Here is an 18,441-nt window from a genome sequence, read left to right as displayed (position 1 = left end):
TCATTTTTCTGTTTGGCCAGTGCTTTGCTGAATCTGTCATGACCGGGATGGATTGCAACGTGGCGAGTTAAGCGACTGAGAGCTTGCCTCAGGACGCATTCAGTTGAGATGACACGACGGTCTCAAATATTTTACTGGTGAGATGAGATTAGATGACGGGGTAGGCTTGACCTCGCAGAGCCACGCGCCTACGCCGACGCGAGAGCGACCGAGCACAAGAGCGCTTGGCTGGCAGCAGTCAAAAGCCGGCCACCAGCACCATTTCATCCCTGGCGGTGTCGTCAGCGGAATGGCCGGCGTCTTAAACAAACAACGAGCACGATGGCTGGCGACGGCGAGTAGAACAAAATGCAAAGATTTTGTCCGTTGCAGATTAGATAAGCTGCGGGCCGCGGCGAGGATGGCCGCCGCTCGTGCCACCGGCAGGCACCAAGTCCACGCCTCCGCCACTTTCAGTTCATTCGCCCCTACGCTCCCCGTCGCGTCAGGTCGCTCTCTACGCGCGCACCCCCAGTCAGTCCCACCTCCCACGCGCACGGCACGGCGCACCCCCAATGGCGTGGGACTAACGCGCGGCTCGACTCACAATCCCGTCACACGTCCATCGTTCTCGCTTTCTCTGGAAACCGGAACACCCCCCATTTCTACGGTCCAGCTTAGCTGTTCGCTCTACAGTTTGGTCGGCAGTCGTCACCGTCGTCGGCCGGCGCGCTCCGTGCCCGCCGCCGCGGCGGGCGGTTTTGACCTCCCGCCTCGCGCTCGCCTCGGTTGAGGTTGCCAGGCAGTTACTTACCTTACACCACGGCAGCAGCGACTGCCTTCCGCTTCCGCTTCCGCACCAACCCCACCACCACCACCACCACCGTCACCGCCACCACAGCAACCCAACAAACCGCGGAGAGGCGAGGGGCGGTTGCTCTACTGCTGCTCCCTCCCTCCTAGCGCCGCGCTGCTGCTGCTCATCCTAGCAGCCGCCGCCTCCCCTCCCCTTCTAGCGCTTCGCGTCGTGTCGTTTAGCAGTCAGGAGAGTGCTCCACCCTGCTTTCCCCCTCCGGGGTTCGTTATTTCGTGGCTTGCGGCGGCCCCAAATCCTATCTACCGCCGGAGAGGCGCCGTTCGCTTTTGATCGATCCTGTCGGCCGGCGCGGATGGAGGCGCTCAAGAAGCAGGCCAGCAAGCTCCGGGAGCACGTCGCCAAGCAGCAGCAGGTACGGGTTCCCCTCCCAAATTCCACAAATTCAGCCTCCCGCCGATCACCGTGTGGCCGGAATTTCGCCGGAAGTACAGGCGTGGTTCTTCCCCCGGCTATTGCTCCCCCAGTCAATTCCACACAGAGTTAGTTTGAGAATTTTGAGGTTATGGGTAGTGACCACTGTATCGGGAGAACAGAACAGAACAGCAGCCATTGGAAGGGAACGAGTGAATTGCATATCTATTCTTTAGGTTTCTGACACTAATATGGACCTACTCATTTCTTGCACGTTTGACTGTGGATACCCACTTATTCGGAAGCTGAGCCTAATTTTGCTTGGTCCAATCCAATAGAATAGATGGGTTCGAGCATCATATGACATGCTTCTTTGCCTGTTTCATTCTTGAGAGAGTTACATTTACTTTGCAGGCGGTTCGCAAGACGTTCAGCGCACGCCATAATCAAGACACTTCGCTTGTTGATGAAGCTGAACTTGAGTGCCACCAGAATCTCCAGAAGCTTTATAATACCACAAGAGCAGCTAAAGTATGTCTTCCTTCAGTTTGTTACATGTGATAGATAAGAGATTATTTACGGTACATCGTACTACTGAGATTTAGGTGTAGTATTAAGTTAATCCAACGATTGATATGGTTCGCCTAAAAGCTCAGCTTGAGGATAGCTTGGTAATTTCCGACTAGGCTAATATTCTCAGCTTTGGGTTCGGCTCTCGCCCGATCGATTCAATGCCTCCAATTAATCCAGAAGGAACAGGAAAATCAACTGATCACAACCACATGACCTCGCCTCCCTGCGAACGATCCCAATATAGCTCCGCCATATGTGACGATCGCCGCCACACGTGACGAGCGCAGCTGTACGCCCGCTCCTCCCTTGCGCCACCGCTGTCAGGTGAGATGCTGCTGCATGGAAGGTCGATGAGGAGGGCGATGCCGCCAATCGCTGCTCTCGTCTCCCTTTTCAACACCAACAATGATGAAGCATGGAATCCAAGAGCCCATGCAAAACTTTAGCACTAGTCTGGTCATTGATCTTAGCAGTAGCTGGATGATGCATGTTACATGTAGGCTACCACAAAGAGCTTACATGCTATAACATAACGGCATCACATACTCCCTCCGCCCCAAAATTCTTGTCTTACATTTGTCTAAATACGGATGTATCAAGTCACGTTTTAGTATTAGATACATCCGTATCTAGACAAATCTAAGACAAGAATTTTGGGACGGAGGGAGTATTACATAGCGAATTTGGGACACAAATGAATCAGTTCCACTACTGTTTTGTAACTTCAGAGAGAAACAGTGTGTATGACACATTCAATCCATGTCCTGATCCAACCATATAATTACTACTTCCAAGTTCCACAAAAAACTGTTTCGCTCGACGCCAATTCCAAATCCAAGCCTAAACAAGCGTGGACGTCGAACTCAACGGAAGGCAATGACGGTGTGCTTGGCGGCCAGGCGATGGAGAGCAGCATGCTCTCGCGCCCAGACCCGCGTACCCCGCACCCACTATGATTCATCCCCAACCCGATGCGAGCCCACCACCACTCCACCAACAGCACGAACGGCAGCTCCGGCGGCATCCCTCCAGCCGTCGCCCAGCTCGTGGATTACCAGCAGAAGCTGGATGCTGGACTGCCCAAAGTGCCCTCCATGCCTGAATATACTACAAGAATTCTAGTGTAGTATTGTTATTATATCTTAGCCGTTGCATCATAAAAATAAACGGCATAGAATAACTTAATGTACTGTAAAAGGACTCACAGATAACTAGTCTAGCCGATTGTAAAGTGAATTGATTGTGTCTCATTTTGTAGCATTTCCAACGAACCATTGTACGAGGACTGGAGGGTTTTGTTGCTGTTAGCACCAAACAGATGGAGATAGGTAACTTCACATTATTTTTGTTGTTGTTGTTGTTGTTGTATGTGCATATGCTTCTATTTTGAGATGTTGTCAAGCTATAATGTTTCTTCCTGTAGTGAAAAAGCTAGCTGAGGATTGTTGCAAATATGGAAACAACAATCAAAATCTTGGTTTTGTTCTTGGAAAGGCTTCAGTTGAGTTTGGTAAATCCCACAGCCAAATGGAGATAGAGCGGGAGAAACTTCTTAGAGTTCTTGGAGAGCAGGTGATGGCTATTCCCATCCTCAGTTTCACTATTTCATAAGTTTCTCAACATCACAAATGTTGCCTTCATGGCGTTATGTTTATTAGTCTGAAACATCTAGGTTGTGATATATTTTCCTTTTTACCCTTGAGCGGAATGTCATCCGAAGCTAGATGTGGTTTATTCTGTTGAAATTTACAAAATAGTATCAAAGCAAGTAGTGAATGCCAAATGTGATATGATGATTTCTGCATTCTAAAATGCACATATAACTTCTTTATGAATACATCTAACTGATGACATCACATTTTCTGATTGAGCTGTATTGCTACTGTTTAACCATTTGGTTTTTCCTACCCACAGGTTTTTGAGCCTCTTCGAGAAATGATAATGAGTGCTCCTCTTGAAGATGCTCGCTTGTTAACTTATCGCTATCAACGGATCAGACAAGATATGGAGTCTCAGGTAAATGAATAGCAGATGAAAAATTATCTTCTCCAGAGCAGTGGTTATGCCAGGAGTTAGTACCTGTGATTTCACTCCTTTAGCTTCCATGGACTAATACATAAAACTAGAAATTATAGCAAAACAAAGTGGCATTTGGAAAAATCTGTGTGGTCAGCTGATCACAGAGCTACTCGCCTAGTACTGTAACTACTTCAGAGATCCCTGCCTGATACTAAAAAGACAATGTTTCTCTTATTAGATAGCTGATGTGGTTAGAAGGCAACTGAAGTCCAAGGAGAGTAGTGGTAATACAGATTCGGTGAAACTGCAACATGCAGAGTCGAAATTATCAGAGCTCCGAACTACGCTGGCAGCATTAGGAAAAGAAGCAACGGCAGCTATGGAGGCTGTAGAGGCTCAGCAGCAACAGATTACCTTTGACCGTCTTCTTGCAATGGTATGGTACGCCTCACTGTTATCTCAGAATATGTACTTTTGTTGACGGTTGAGATTCCTGTGGTATAGTATGGCCACTTGTGCTATAAACAGAATGGTCATAAATTGCCTTTTGGTTTTGTTGATTAGAAACTTCATTTCTAGGATAGAACTTCATTTCAATGACTTAACTTTTTATTCTGTTCTGCCTGTGTGCATGTGCGCGTGTGGTCATATGGGTATATTGCTTTTGTTCTCAACCCCGATGTGCGGGTGCCTAGTTATTGATCTACTCCTTCCTTATCAAAATATAAGACGTTTTTTCGTCTAAATCTAGAACAAAAAACGTCTTATATTTTGATACAGAGGGAGTATTTTTTTACCAAAACTGTACTTACTGATTAGAAGTAAAACACAGTGTCATGTAAGTTTTGGCATCTAAACAATTCTTATAGTTTGGCCCAATCCCCTTGAAAGTTTCCTGGAAATTAAAATATATCTTCTAATTACCAGGTGTCCTTTTAATACATAGTTTGGATTTTCTGTCCGTTTGATGTGATTGGTGATATGTGTGATTTAGATATTGAACATGGGTATGTTTTTTTTTTTCACTTGCCCCTGAGTTCCCCACTCCTGGATTTGACACTCATGAGCTCCAACCAAATATGCATACGCCTCACGTACCCTATGTGAAATTCGATAACTTTGATTGAACAGGATTGAGCATTAAACATTAATGGGCGTTATGGTGTTCCCCACTTGCAGGTTGATGCCGAGAGAACTTACCATCAGAACGTTGCTGATATTCTGAACAAACTTCATGATGAGGTGCATAGTTATTTCTAAATAATGGATTATTTGACCTGTATTGTGCATTTTTAATGCCCTAAACGTTGAAAATAGATGTGAGTATTTTCTGCTGAAGGTTATTGCCATTTTTCTGCTGATTTGCACAGATACTCAATGCAAGACCCCATGAAGAGTCAGATAACAATGATGATGTGCCATCATCAGATCCATCATCGGAGCCTAAAGTATCACCGACACATGTGCACTCAAATAGCATATCAGAAGATCCAGCATTAACTGAAACTAGCGAGCCTACAAGGAATGGCCAGGAAGTGCATTATGTTGGGGAGGTACGTACGCCTTTTGCACCACGTATTTGGCAGATCAGTTTGTAGTGTGTCATCTCTACTGTTCTTCACTCTGTTGTATTATTGTTTTGTACTCTATATCATGTTAGACCTTAGTTCCGTACTGGCATTAGCTATTTTAGAGAGACTGATGGTAGGTTTTTTGGAAGCCCCAGAAAGCTATCTCTGGAACTGCTCCATATATTTATTTATAAGTAGATTATAAACATTTGCTTTCTCATGGCTGATTTTTATGATGTCAAGTTCATTTGATTGATTCATAAAAAAAATGTTCATCTGATTCTCCAGTAATCAAAGAAATCGAGAAACTAAATTGTTTGGTAGCATAAGAAAGCCATAAAATATGCTGTTAGTAGCATGATTATCCAAAATCATGTGAGCCTCCATCTTGTTGAATCAAAACTGCAGCTTAAACAGTGCTTAATATGATCGATGAATATTCCGTGCTGCCATTCTTTCAACAAAGCTCCTCGCCTACCTTGCATTTCATGTTATTCTTTTTTCACACCTGCTAAATATAGTAATACCACATAAAAATGCTGGAGTGGAAATTCCATGTGGGTTAATCCACACACAAACAACAAATATATGCAATAAAAGGATGGCAAGGGGTATTTGGGAAGATTAGTTGTAGAGTAATTTTAGCAACTGCAGCACAATTGCTGTACTGAACATAGCATTTCATCACTCCAGAAGCTGAACACTTGATGACTTCCTTGTCGTGCAGGTAATCCATCCGTTTGATGGTCAGGCTGATGGTGAGCTCAGTATCTCCGTGGGCGATTTTGTTGTGGTCCGCCAGGTACACTCGGTTTGCACATCAGCATTCACTGTTGTAGATTTCATCCATCTATTATTCATGTTACACCTCATGGCCAAATTTCTGAAGTAGTGAACCACACCTTAACTCATACCGCAGTAAGTTGGGTAACTGCTGCTGCATGAACATGATGAGATGCAAGGGAACGCATAACTATCCATTTATAAGAAGAGAGAAGGAACACATGGGTCCGGCAGTGCTAAGCAAGCAATCTTTGCGTGTCTGTCTCGACAGGTGTCTCCAAACGGGTGGTCGGAAGGGGAATGCAAAGGAAAGGCAGGCTGGTTCCCATCTGCGTACGTAGAGCAGAGGGACAAGGCCCCGGCAAGCAAGGTGATAGAGCCTGGACGTCTGACTGCGTGACCCCTCTTTCTTCTTGTACTAAATGGCTCCACTGCTGTTCATCGTCCTGCTTTCTCCCCTGTACATGATATGAGGTACTTGCTCAGGACTGCCTAGCATTTTGTAGAACTTTCTTATACCTTTCTGTGCAGATTCTTTGTGCTGCTTATGTAAAGAACATAGTAGTAGTGTTTTGCCTTTAGGATCTTCTCTTCTGTTCTTCTTTTTCTTTCTCCCACAACAATGTGAGTATGTATAGAGCTATTGGCCACGTACGGGATGCTGCATCCTTCCCCCTGTTATGCGGAAAGCGTGCTTCCTGCCGAACTAGTATTATCGGGTTCAGAACAGTGATGGATATTATCACCACTCTTGTTTCTCTCTGTAACTTTGTTTCTGAAGGCTTATTCTTTTTTCTCTGCTGGATCGAGATTTCCTTTTGCTTTTTCTTTAGAGGAGATTCCCTTTTGCTATTCTTGTCAATCAAAATAGTAAACGAAACCGACGCAATTGGCCCATCCGGTATATCCGATTGGGCAAAACAGGGTTGGACGTTGGTTGGATTCTTCTTCGATCCAGCTCTCTCCAAGTCCGATGAACCTCTTAACTGCAACAGGAACACTTGCTTTCTTTTTCCTCACCGGCTCACCGGCTGCAACAGAGACAGTTTCCTTGGGCTCTGAATTTATTGGCCCTCCCTCCCATGCTTTTTATCCATCTCTTTTGCTGCTGGTCCGGCCAGTGCGTAGCTCTACTCTAGGCCACCATCGCATGGCTATTTCTTGCGCCTGCACGCACATGGAGCTCGGAAAGCTCGCAGCCTCAGCCACCGTTTCATCACGAGTTGAAGGGAAAAAAAAACTAAACTCAGCGAGGAAGAGACCGATAGTGCTGGCGACATGGTTGAAAGCGCAAGTGGCCGTTTGTGGTGTCCACGGATGGATTGATTGATTGGCTCCTAGCTCACCGATCTTCCCAGGCCGCTGGGGCCTCCGGCAGTTATGACGGCGTGCTCCTGCTCGCCTCTCCTCGTTCGTCGCTGCCGTTTCCATTTCCGATCCAGCAGCCGCGCACAAAAGTCATGGATGATGGATCGCCCTAGGAGAATCGCTTCTCGCTAACTATTGGCCACCGAACCCTAGCAGAGCCAGAGCGCGGTTGGCGTTCACTGGCGCCGGAAAGGGACGTCGGATTACAGGAATCTAGCTAGCCAAGGCCTCACTCAGCCTTTTGTGCTCGGTTTTCCTAGCGACAAGCACTCTGGTACAAAACGTTTATTTTTGGTGAAAGTACTCCATGGACCCGCGCATTTACGAGCCGCTGGTACTTTGCCACAACCCCACGAGAGAGAGTGAGAGAGGGAGTCCAGTGTCATCAGGCATTGCCCTTTGTTGAGACATGTTTTTTACTAGACTGGGTCGGATGAGGCAGGGTAAAAACTGGCGGCTGGCTTTGGCAGGCGGACCGCGGACGGCGTGGGTGAAAGGGTCACATCGGATCACAAGAGAGGACATCGGCTATGAGACACCACAGCTCAGCAACCTCTGGCGCCTCGTCGGCCTGAGCGCCGGATCCACCAAAGGACCTCCTCGGAGGTTAGGGTTTGTTTGGTTCATGACTAACTTTGTCACAACTAAGCTTAGGCGAAGTGTGTCTGTCATAAAAAATATGGCTAACAAAATGGCCACCACTAGTGTGGCAAGATTTGACAAGAAATTGAGTCTATGACATGTGGATCATGTAGCTAGAAAAGTGTGGCAATCCACAAGTGTGACAATGAACCAAACACATGCCTAAGATATTGTGGCATGCCTAAGCTTAGGCGTGGCAACCTTAGGCTGCAAACCAAACATGCCCTTAATCACTAAGAGCAACTCCAACCGGGCAATTCAAACAGACGGCGATTTTGTCCGCTGTTTATCCATTTGGGTCGGCTCGGCGGATACCCATGTCCGCTTTCGCGTTTGGGTCGGCGCTTGCGCCCAACAGTGGTCCGATCCATTTTTTTAGTAAAGAAGGCAAACATTTTAAAAATAAAAAGCATTAATTAAATATTAATGCCGGCTACAAAGGCCGGCGAGAGTCCACGAGTCCACTTTTATATTTAATTAACATAAATAAAACTGAAAACGAGGAGAAGGCGCGCTGCCCTAGGCGTCCTCGTCGTCGTCGTCGGGGCCGGTAAGGTCGATGAGCGTCGGCGCAGGGCCAGCCCAGGGGAACGCCGTCTCCTAGGCTGCTGTGACGTTGTCCACCGGCGGGGCTGCCCTACCGCAGGCATGGTGCTCCTCCTCCGCCTCGCGGCGCGCTCCAGCGCCTCGAGATGCTTGCCCTCGCGGCAGTCCTCTGCTAGCCTCCGCTGCCGCTAGTGCTCGAGGTAGGCCTGTTCCTACTCTTGCGTCGTTCCGCACCAGATCGATGGTGCGCTGACCCAGTCACGCACCACCCCGGTTCATGAGTAGCGCTCAATGGGTGTCGGCGCCGGCTCGGCCTTGAGGAGGGACGGCGGCCTCAACGGCGGCACGACGCAGTCGCCGGCTGTGGAGAGCGCCATGGCTTCCGCCATGCGCGCTTGGTACGTCTCCTCTTCCTCCTCCTTGCGCCGCTCCTCCTTCTCGCTCTCACAGACGGCAGCCGCCAACACTGCCTGGTAGGTGGCCTCCGCCTCCTGGTCCTCGTCACGCATGACGAGGGGCGACAGCGAGGAGCCATGACGCACATCATGGACGCCGCGCCTCCTGGCCTCCTCATGCTCGAAGGCGAACCACCGCTCCAAGCGGGAGAGTCGAACGCGTAGGTGGGGTCGCGACGCTGCTCCAGTGTCAGCAGCTGCTGCCGGCGCCGCACCTCCTTCGCGTGCGCCCTCGCCGACCGCGGCATGGCCGGCACCGGGATCCTCTCCGGATCCAAGTGCCAGTCGTGTGGCATCGTCACATGGGGATATGGGAGGGGGATGCGGTGCTCCCAATACCACCTCGTCTGGTGCACTGGGATGTTGATACGCTGCAGCGACCGGCCAGCAGATGCCAGTGGAGGAAGGGGGAGGAGGGTGAATGGGTGGCTAGGGTTTGTCGCCGACGGGGGAGCACTGGGTGGCGAGATGGGGACGGGGGCGTCTGGAAGCGGATGAGGACCCCCCCATGCTTGGATTAAAAAAGGCCGACCGCCATCGCTGATGCGTGGGCCCGAGGTCGGTGGTCGTCATTAATAAAGACGATCGTGGTAGTTGGACGACCGCCAGGTGGGGACGCGGCGGACACCGAGCGGATGCACGACGCGTCTGCTTTGTGTCTGTGCTGACGCATTTCAGCCGCAAATTTGGGCTGTAAATGGGTCCGCGCGGACGCGAAGCTGACACGTTTTGGGAATGGGTTGGCGTGTTGGGCCAGCACATTTGTCCGCGGTGACCCAAATGGACGGCAACAGACGAAATGGGTATGTGCATTGGAGTTTCTCTAAAATTTCTACGTCTATCTGTAAAAGCTCCCCAATATACGCCCCAACCATCCGAGGTGAGCTACCGGTCACCGTCTGGACAGAAAAAAGTCAGGTAAATCCAGCTCAAACGTTTGAGCTGACCTACCACTACAAAAAATACACTTTCGTGATGGTACGTGTTTGTCACAGTAGTTCACATTTTCTGTCATGCATGTACGTCCATGACGATTTTATGACAGAATCAAGATAGTCATACCTGTGCTGTCGTAGAAGTGTTCAATGACAATACCAAAATTATCATCACCGAAGTGTCCACTTCCATGACGATAAATCGCGCGTCATAGAAGTGATTTCATCAAGGGCGACCGACACGTGGCATCCACCATAATGAGTCGCCGTTAAGCTATCGGGTTCTGGTTTGGATCCGATAACCCGTTAACAGCCTAAACCAATGGGGATTTTCCACGTGTAAAATTCTCATTAGCCAGAGGAACCACGTGTCGGCTCATCGTTGGGACAGATGCCATCCACTCATTGGACCGAAGGTGCCTATGATACATCGACACGTGGCACGACCCAACAGAGGCCCATTCCGGTGAAAAGGCCGGCCCGTTTGACTTGGTTAAAAGGTAGCGGCCTGGCCCACGGAAAGCCCGTTAACGGCATGTTCGCTGTGACACCCCCGATTCAATCGTACACTAATCATGCACGCAAATGTGTATGATCAAGATCAGGGACTCACGGGAAGATATCACAACACAACTCTAAAACCATAAATAAGTCATACAAGCATCATAATACAAGCCAGGGGCCTCGAGGGCTCGAATACAACTGCTCTATCATAGACGAGTTGGCGGAAGCAACAATATCTGAGTACAGACATAAGTTAAACAAGTTTGCCTTAAGAAGGCTAGCATAAACTGGGATACAGATCGAAAGAGGCGCAGGCCTCCTGCCTGGGATCCTCCTAAACTACTCCTGGTCGTCGTCAGCGGCCTGCACGTAGTAGTAGGCACCTCCAGTGCAGTAAGAGTCGTCGTCGACGGTGGCGTCTGGCTCCTGGGCTCCAACGTATGGTTGCAGCATCCGAGAAGAAGAGGAAAACGAGGGAAAAGAGGGAGCAAAGCAACCGTGAGTACTCATCCAAAGTACTCGCAAGCAAGGAGCTACACTACATATGCATGGGTATATGTGTAAGGAGGCCATATCAGTGGACTGAACTACATAATGCCAAAATAAGAGGGGGATAGCTAGTCTTATCGAAGACTACGCTTCTGGCAGCCTCCGTCTTGCAGCAAGTAGAAGAGAGTAGATTGAAGTCCTCCAAGTAGCATCGTATAGCATACTCCTACCCGGCGATCCTCCCCTCGTCGCCCTGTGGAAAAGCGATCACCGGGTTGTTTGTGGAACTTTTCTGGTGTGCTTTATTAAGTATTCAGTTCTATTTGTCATAAGGTCAAGGTACAACTCCGGGTCGTCCTTTTACCGAGGGACACGGCTATTCGAATAGATAAACTTCCCTGCAGGGGTGCACCACATAACCCAACACGCTCGATCCCATTTGGCCGGACACACTTTCCTGGGTCATGCCCGGCCTCGGAAGCTCAACACGTCGCAACCCCACCTAGGCATAACAGAGAGGTCAGCACGCCGGTCTAAATCCTATGCGCGTAGGGGTCTGGGCCCATCGCCCATTGCACACATGCACGTTGCGAGGGCGGCTGAAAGCAGACCTAGCCTCCCTAATACAAGAGCAGGCATTCCAGTCCAATCCGGCGCGCGCCGCTCCGTCGCTGACGTCAAGAAGGCTTCGACTGATACCACGAAGTCGAGTTCCCATATCTTTCCCGCGTAGTTAGTTAGTGCGTATAGGCCAGTGGCCAGACTCAGATCAAATACCAAGATCTCGTTAAGCGTGTTATTATGAAGCAACCGCGAACGCCGACCAGGGCCAGGCCCACGTCTCGCCTAGGTGGTCTCAACCTACCCTGTCGCTCTGCCACAAAGATCCACACAGAGGGCCGTCGGGACAAAGGTCCGTTCAGTCCCCAATCCGTGAATCACTCGCGGGTACTCTTCGAGCCGACCCGACTTTAGTGACCATCTGTAGTAAGTATATATGTATAGTATATACCCGTGATCACCTCCCAAGTGATCACGACCCGATAGTATAGCAAGGCAGACCGACAAGAATGTAGGGCCAAAGATGATAAACTAGCATCCTATACTAAGTATTTAGGATTGCAGGTAAGGTATCAACAGATGTAGCAACAATGTCAGGCTATGCATCAGAATAGGATTAACGGAAAGCAGTAACATGCTACGCTACTCTAATGCAAGCGGTATAGAGGAGAATAGGCGATATCTGGTGATCAAGGGGGGGGGGGCTTGCCTGGTTGCTCTGGCAAGAAGGAGGGGTCGTCAACTCCGTAGTCGAACTGGGCAGCAGCAACGTCGGTCTCGTAGTCTACCAGAGAGAAGAGGGGGAAGAAACATTAAATACAATGCAAACATAAGCATGACGATGCATGACATGACAATGGGCGGTGTTAGGTGTGCCCTAGCGTGGTAGTAGGTGATACCGGCGAAAGGGGGAAACATCCGGGAAAGTATCCCCGGTGTTTCGCGTTTTCGGACAGGTGATCCGGAGGGGGAAAGTTGCGTGTTCGATATGTTAGGGATGTGTGGCGGACGAACGGGCTGCATATCCGGATTCGTCTCGTCGTTCTGATCAACTTTCATGTAGAAAGTATTTTCATCCGAGTTACGGATTATTTTATATGATTTTCTAAAGTTTTAATCATTTGTTGATTTTAATTAATTATTTAAATCCAACATTATCCAGAACAGTATGGGATGACGTCAGCATGACGTAGGTGTGATGTCAGCAGTCAACAGTGCGGTTGACTAGTCAAACCAGACAGGTGGGTCCATTGGGACCCACATGTCAGTGACAGTGCTAACTAACAGAGTTATTTTAACCTAACTAACCTAATTAGCGAGTGGGAGGCAGTAGTTAGTGAGAGATTAGGGTTTTAGTTAGCTAAACTATTTAATTTACTAATTATTATTTTTATTTATTTTGTTTATTGAGGTGGGGCCTGTAGGTCAGTGAGATAGGGGCGGCCCAGTCAGCTGTTGACCGAGTCAAGGGTTCAACGGGGCCCACCCGTCAGTGACACAAGGGGGGCCACGCGCCAGGCCAGCTCAGCAACGGCCGGCGACTCGTCGGAATCATGCCGGCGAGCTCGTTCGCGGCTGCGCGTCCTTGGGCATCGTCGGAAATCGCCCACAGGGCACCATTTTGGTCGCGGTCGGGCGCGTTAGAACGGCAAGACGACGACAGACGGTTGGTGGTGGTTACGCGGGCAGTGGTGGTCGGAATCGAGCACGGCGAGCTCATCGGCGGACGACCGGAGTCGGGCGCGAGAGGAAACGACGACGCATCATGTTAGCGAATGAAAGGAGAGGCCAGGCGAGTCGTACGCGAGGCGGCGAACGCAACGGGCGCTGGCCTGTGACCATTTGGTCATCGGAGGCACGCCGGCGACGAGCGCAGGCGGCAGCGCGTTCGGGCGCTCAACGGGGACGGCGTTAGGAGGCACGGGAGGGAGTGTGCGCGTGCGCGTTGGGCTCATGTGAGCATCAGGAGCACAATGTCGTGCTCACGCGAGCACGACGGAGATCATGGCCACGGCGGCGAGGCGATCCGCGGCGACGGGCTCACGACAACGGCACGAGGTAGCTATGGTGCGCAAGGGGCCCATCGAGGAGGAGCAGGAGGAGGGGCTCACCGTGCGGCACGCAAGATGGCCCGTGGTAGTTTAGTAGCAGCAGGGGGGTGTCGCCGGAGTTGGGGAAGAACGGCGGCGACCGGAGATGTGGAAGAAGGGGGCCGTTGCAGCAGCGCCTCCGAGCTCCAGCTGCGGCCACCGGTCGACGAGGAGGACGATGCGGAGACGATGGACACGCAGGCGAGGCGAGGCGATGGCTGAGGCCGCGTGTTTCATGACGGTTCCATGTTGGCGTTCGGACGTGGTGGGGAATGAGGGGGAGAGCGAGGTGGATTTGAGGGGAAAGGGAGAGGCGGAGATCTGGGAGGAGAGCAGGGTGAGTGGGAGAGGGGCCCGAGGAGGCGGGGCGCTGGCGATCTTATCTCCTCCCGGTGCCGGCGAGGGGGTCCGGTGGCGACCGCGCCCTGTAGCGGCGCGCAACCGAGGAACAGGAAGAGGGTGCGGTGCGGGGAGCTGGGCCGGCTGGGCCGGTTGGGTGGCTGGCTGTTGGCTAGCTGGGCCTATCGGCCCAGGGGGAAGGGGGGTTGCTTCTTTTTCCTTTTCTTTTTAGCTTTCTTTTCTGTTCTATTTAATTTGGGCATTTAAGTACTTTATAAAATTGTGTCATCTACACCATAATTGCCTATGCCATATTTGGCATTGTCCGAACATTTTTGTTTCAACTTCTGAAAACTTTGGGTGTTTGTCACTAATTCATTTTTGAATTTGAAATGTTTTGAACTAACATTTGATTAGCAACAGTAACAGAGATGACATGGCATCATTAGGAGAGTTTTACTGTAGCCTAATTATCCGGGCGTTACAAATCTCCTCCACTACAAGAAATCTCGTCCCGAGATTTAGGAGGTAGATGGAAACAGTGCGGGGTATTCTTCGCGCAGACGATCCTCATGTTCCCAAGTGGCTTCATCTTCGGAATGGTGCGACCACTGAACTTTGAGGAACTTGATCGCCTTCTGACGTGTGCGGCGTTCAGCTTGGTCGAGAATGCAAACCAGATACTCTTTATAGGAGAGGTCCTGTTGCAATTCGAGCACTTCATGATCCACTCCTCGGATTGGGTCCTTGAAGCAACGTCGTAGCTGTGACACGTGGAACACATCGTGAACCTGAGAAAGGTTGGGCGGAAGCTCCAGTTGGTATGCCACTTTTCCACGCCTTTCCAGAATAGTGAAAGGACCAATATAGCGAGGAGCTAGCTTGCCCTTGATCCCGAAGCGGTGAGCACCCTTCATTGGTATGACTCAAAGATAATCCTTTTCGCCAGGTTCATAGACCATGTCCTTATGATGATGGTCATACTGACTCTTCTGACGTGACTGAGCAGTCTTGAGATTCTCGCGAATTATGCGAACTTGTTCTTCGGCATGTTGGATAATATCCGGACCGAAGAGTGGACGTTCCCTAGTTTCTGACTAGTTCAGAGGGGTTCAGCACTTTCATCCATATAACACTTCGAAGGGGACCATCTTCAGACTAGCTTGATAGCTATTATTATAAGAGAACTCGGCATACGGGAGAGATTCCTCCCATTTCTTGCCGAAGGAAATAACACAAGCTCGAAGCATGTCTTCGAGAACTTGGTTGACGCGTTCAACCTGCCCTTGCGACTGAGGATGAAATGCGGTACTGAATGACAGATGAGTCCCCATAGCTTCTTGGAAACTTGCCCAGAATCTTGAGGTGAATAAACTGCCTCGGTCTGAACTGATTACCAATGGAATAGCATGAAGCGAGACAATTCTGGACATGTAGAGGTTTGCCAGCTGACTAGCAGTGATCATTTCCTTGACAGCCAGAAAATGTGCAACTTTAGAAAGCCGGTCAATTACGACAAGAGTAGCATCATTACCTTTCTGCGATTTGGGGAATCCCGTGACGAAGTCCATTTCAACATGGTCCCATTTCCATTCAAGAATAGAGATAGGTTGCAGAGTTCCAGCAGGCCTTTGATGCTCTGCTTTGATACGACGACAAACGTCACACTCAGCAACATAATGAGCAATATCTTGCTTCATATTAGACCACCAGAATCTCTGAGGAATGTCTTGGTACATCTTGGTACTACCGGGATGAATAGACGAAGGTGTATCACGAGCTTCTTTCATAACCCTTGGAGTCAGATCCAGGTTTTCCCTCTTACTCGGTACCACTAGGCGACCTTTGAAGAATAAGGTGCCTGCGTCATCAACAATGAAGAATGAGGGCTTTCCTTCTGCGAGATAATGTTTAATCCTCTCGACTTCATCGTCACATTTCTGTATCCATTTGATGGTGTCCACAAGATCTGGTCTAGCAACTATGGTATTGAGAGAACCCCGGGAAACAACATGGAGGTTCATCTTGCGAAACTCCGGAGGAGGGGGAGCGAGTGCACCAGGAGGAACAATATGGAGGTTCAGCTTTCTGAATTCTTCAACAAGCGAGGGCTGAACTTTGTGAACCTGGAGGTGGTTGCAGTAAGACTTGCGGCTCAAGGCATCAACCATTACATTAGCCTTGCCTAGGGTATACGAAATACCCAGGTTAAAATCTGTAACAATCTCCATCCATCTCTGCTGACGAAGGTTCAGATCTGGTTGAGTAAACAGATACTTCAGACTTTGGTGGTCGGTGAAGATCTCGCAACGATTACCGAGAAGGTAATGTCGCCACTGTTTTAGTGCATGGATAATAGCAGCAAGCTCGAGGTCGTGAACTGGATAGTTCTCTTCGTGAGGGCGCAATTGACGAGAGGCATAAGCAATCACTTTGCGCTCTTGCATTAGGACAACGCCTAGGCCTTGACGTGAAGCATCACAATAAATGACGAAGTCCTTCTTAGTATCTGGAGGAGCAAGCACTGGGGCAGAGGTCAACTTGTCTTTGAGCGCCTGGAAACTTTCCCTGACACTTTTCTGTCCACTCAAACTTGACGCCCTTATGAAGCAGGTTAGTCAAAGGTCTAGCGATCTTGGAGAAGTTCTCGACGAATCGATGGCAATAGCTGGCGAGTCCAAGAAAACTTCTGACTTGCTTGACATTCTTCAGAGGAGTTCAATCGAGAATAGCCTAAACTCGTTCAGGGTTGACGGCAATACCATCCTTAGAGATGACATGCCCAAGATAGGTTACTTCGGGAAGCCAGAATTCACACTTGGAGAACTTGGCATAGAGTTGATGCTCTCTAAGCTTTTCCAGAACAAGACGAAGATGTTCAGCATGTTCTTCTTCATTCTTGGAATATACAAGGATATCATCTAGATAAACCACGACAAATTTGTCGAGGTATTCCATAAAGATATAGTTCATCAGACGAGAGAAGGTGGCTGGAGCATTGGTTAATCCAAAAGACATGACGGTGTACTCGTATGATCCATAGCGAGTCACAAACGCGGTCTTCGGGATATCTTCTTCACGAACACGGATCTGGTGGTAACCCAACCTCAAGTCGAGTTTAGAGAACACTGACGAACCAGCCAGTTGATCATATAGATCATTGATCCAAGGAAGAGGATATTTGTTCTAAATGGTAGCCTGGTTAATATGGTGGTAGTCTTGGACCAATCGGTTTGTCCCATCCTTCTTCTTGACAAAGAGAGAAGGTGCTCCCCAAGGAGAGCAACTTGGGCGAATGAAACCACTTCGAAGAGATTTGTCGATTTCCTCCTTAAGCTCAATGAGTTCATGTGGCGGCATCTTGTAAGGTCGTTTGGCTATAGGAGTGGTGCCTGGTTTTAAGTCAATGATGAATTCGACAGCTCTAGCAGGGGGAATCCCTGGAAGTTCTTCAGGAAAGACATCTTGGAATTCGCGAACGACAGGAATGTTTTCAATGCCCTCGAGGGGTGCAACGTTCAATGCGTTCAAGGCATAAAGCCCGGCCTCGGCATTCTGAACCAGATGAGCATTGTAGCTAATTATTTCATCAGAAGGGTGTAGCAGATGGACGGTCTTAGTGGCGCAAACTATAGAAGCAGTATGCACTTTTAACCAATTCATTCCCAGAATGAGATCAATGCTACAGGACTTCAGTACGATGGGAGAGACAAGGAATTCTAGTCCTTCGATTTCAACGGGGACGTTGTTGCAAATCATGGAGGTTCGACATTGGCCCGCAGGGGTGTGTACTAATAGTGAAGCGTTCATGTCTTTGCTTTTAATGCCATGCATGAATGCAAAATCCTCTGACATGAATGAATGCGATGCTCCTGTATCAAATAAAACGGATGCTGGTATTGAATTTACGAGGAGTGTACCCATCACAGTAGCAGGCTGGTCTTGAGCTTCGTTCAGATCAACGTGGTTGGCATGAACACGGCCATAAGACTTGGCATTGTTGTTGCGGGGCTTGTTACCACGGCCAGCTGCTGGAAGGGCCAGTTGATTCTGGTTCTGGTTGCATTCCCTAGCACGGTGTCCTGGCTGACCACACCTGAAGCACAGACCATTATTGGGAGTGGGAGCAGGAGCTCGGGGTGGTGGAGCTGGAAGCCTTGGCTGCCTAGATGGTGGAGGAGGCAGACGAGGTGCAACATAGGTCTGCCTTGGGGCAGGTGCATTTGGACGGTACATGTTGTTTGGGATCCATATCTTACGCTTCTGCGAGGGCGGGTGCGAAGATGAGCCTGTGTCACGATTGCGCCTGTGAGAGCTCTGGTGTTCCTATAGACCAGTCTCGACATTGATAGCCTTGTT

General features: G+C 49.4%; 1 protein-coding gene across 1 annotated transcript; it reads left to right on the top strand.

The window, feature by feature from the left end:
* The first annotated feature begins 413 nt into the window (after nucleotides 1-413).
* On the top strand, nucleotides 414-6,949 carry LOC123092643 (SH3 domain-containing protein 2). The gene is made up of 10 exons (XM_044514455.1): nucleotides 414-1,208; nucleotides 1,622-1,738; nucleotides 3,039-3,108; nucleotides 3,204-3,352; nucleotides 3,695-3,796; nucleotides 4,038-4,235; nucleotides 4,979-5,041; nucleotides 5,170-5,352; nucleotides 6,098-6,172; nucleotides 6,425-6,949. Exons 1-10 carry the CDS (start codon nucleotides 1,149-1,151, stop codon nucleotides 6,551-6,553), a joined length of 1,146 nt encoding a protein of 381 aa, XP_044370390.1. The 5' UTR covers nucleotides 414-1,148; the 3' UTR covers nucleotides 6,554-6,949.
* Nucleotides 6,950-18,441: the final 11,492 nt, after the last annotated feature.

Source organism: Triticum aestivum, chromosome 4B (genome assembly GCF_018294505.1).
Source record: "Triticum aestivum cultivar Chinese Spring chromosome 4B, IWGSC CS RefSeq v2.1, whole genome shotgun sequence".
Classification (NCBI taxonomy): domain Eukaryota; kingdom Viridiplantae; phylum Streptophyta; class Magnoliopsida; order Poales; family Poaceae; genus Triticum; species Triticum aestivum.
Note: the sequence above shows the minus strand (reverse complement) of the source record. Positions and strands in the feature narration are given on the sequence as shown.

What these genes read in the sequence shown, in the direction of transcription:
- LOC123092643 (XM_044514455.1), top strand. Translation starts at nt 1,149, where the DNA reads ATGGAGGCGCTCAAGAAGCAGGCCAGCAAGCTCCGGGAGCACGTCGCC. An exon ending in CACCAAACAGATGGAGATAG is followed by an intron (nt 3,109 to 3,203) that starts GTAACTTCACAT and finishes TTCTTCCTGTAG; the next exon opens with TGAAAAAGCTAGCTGAGGAT. An exon ending in AAGTGCATTATGTTGGGGAG is followed by an intron (nt 5,353 to 6,097) that starts GTACGTACGCCT and finishes CTTGTCGTGCAG; the next exon opens with GTAATCCATCCGTTTGATGG.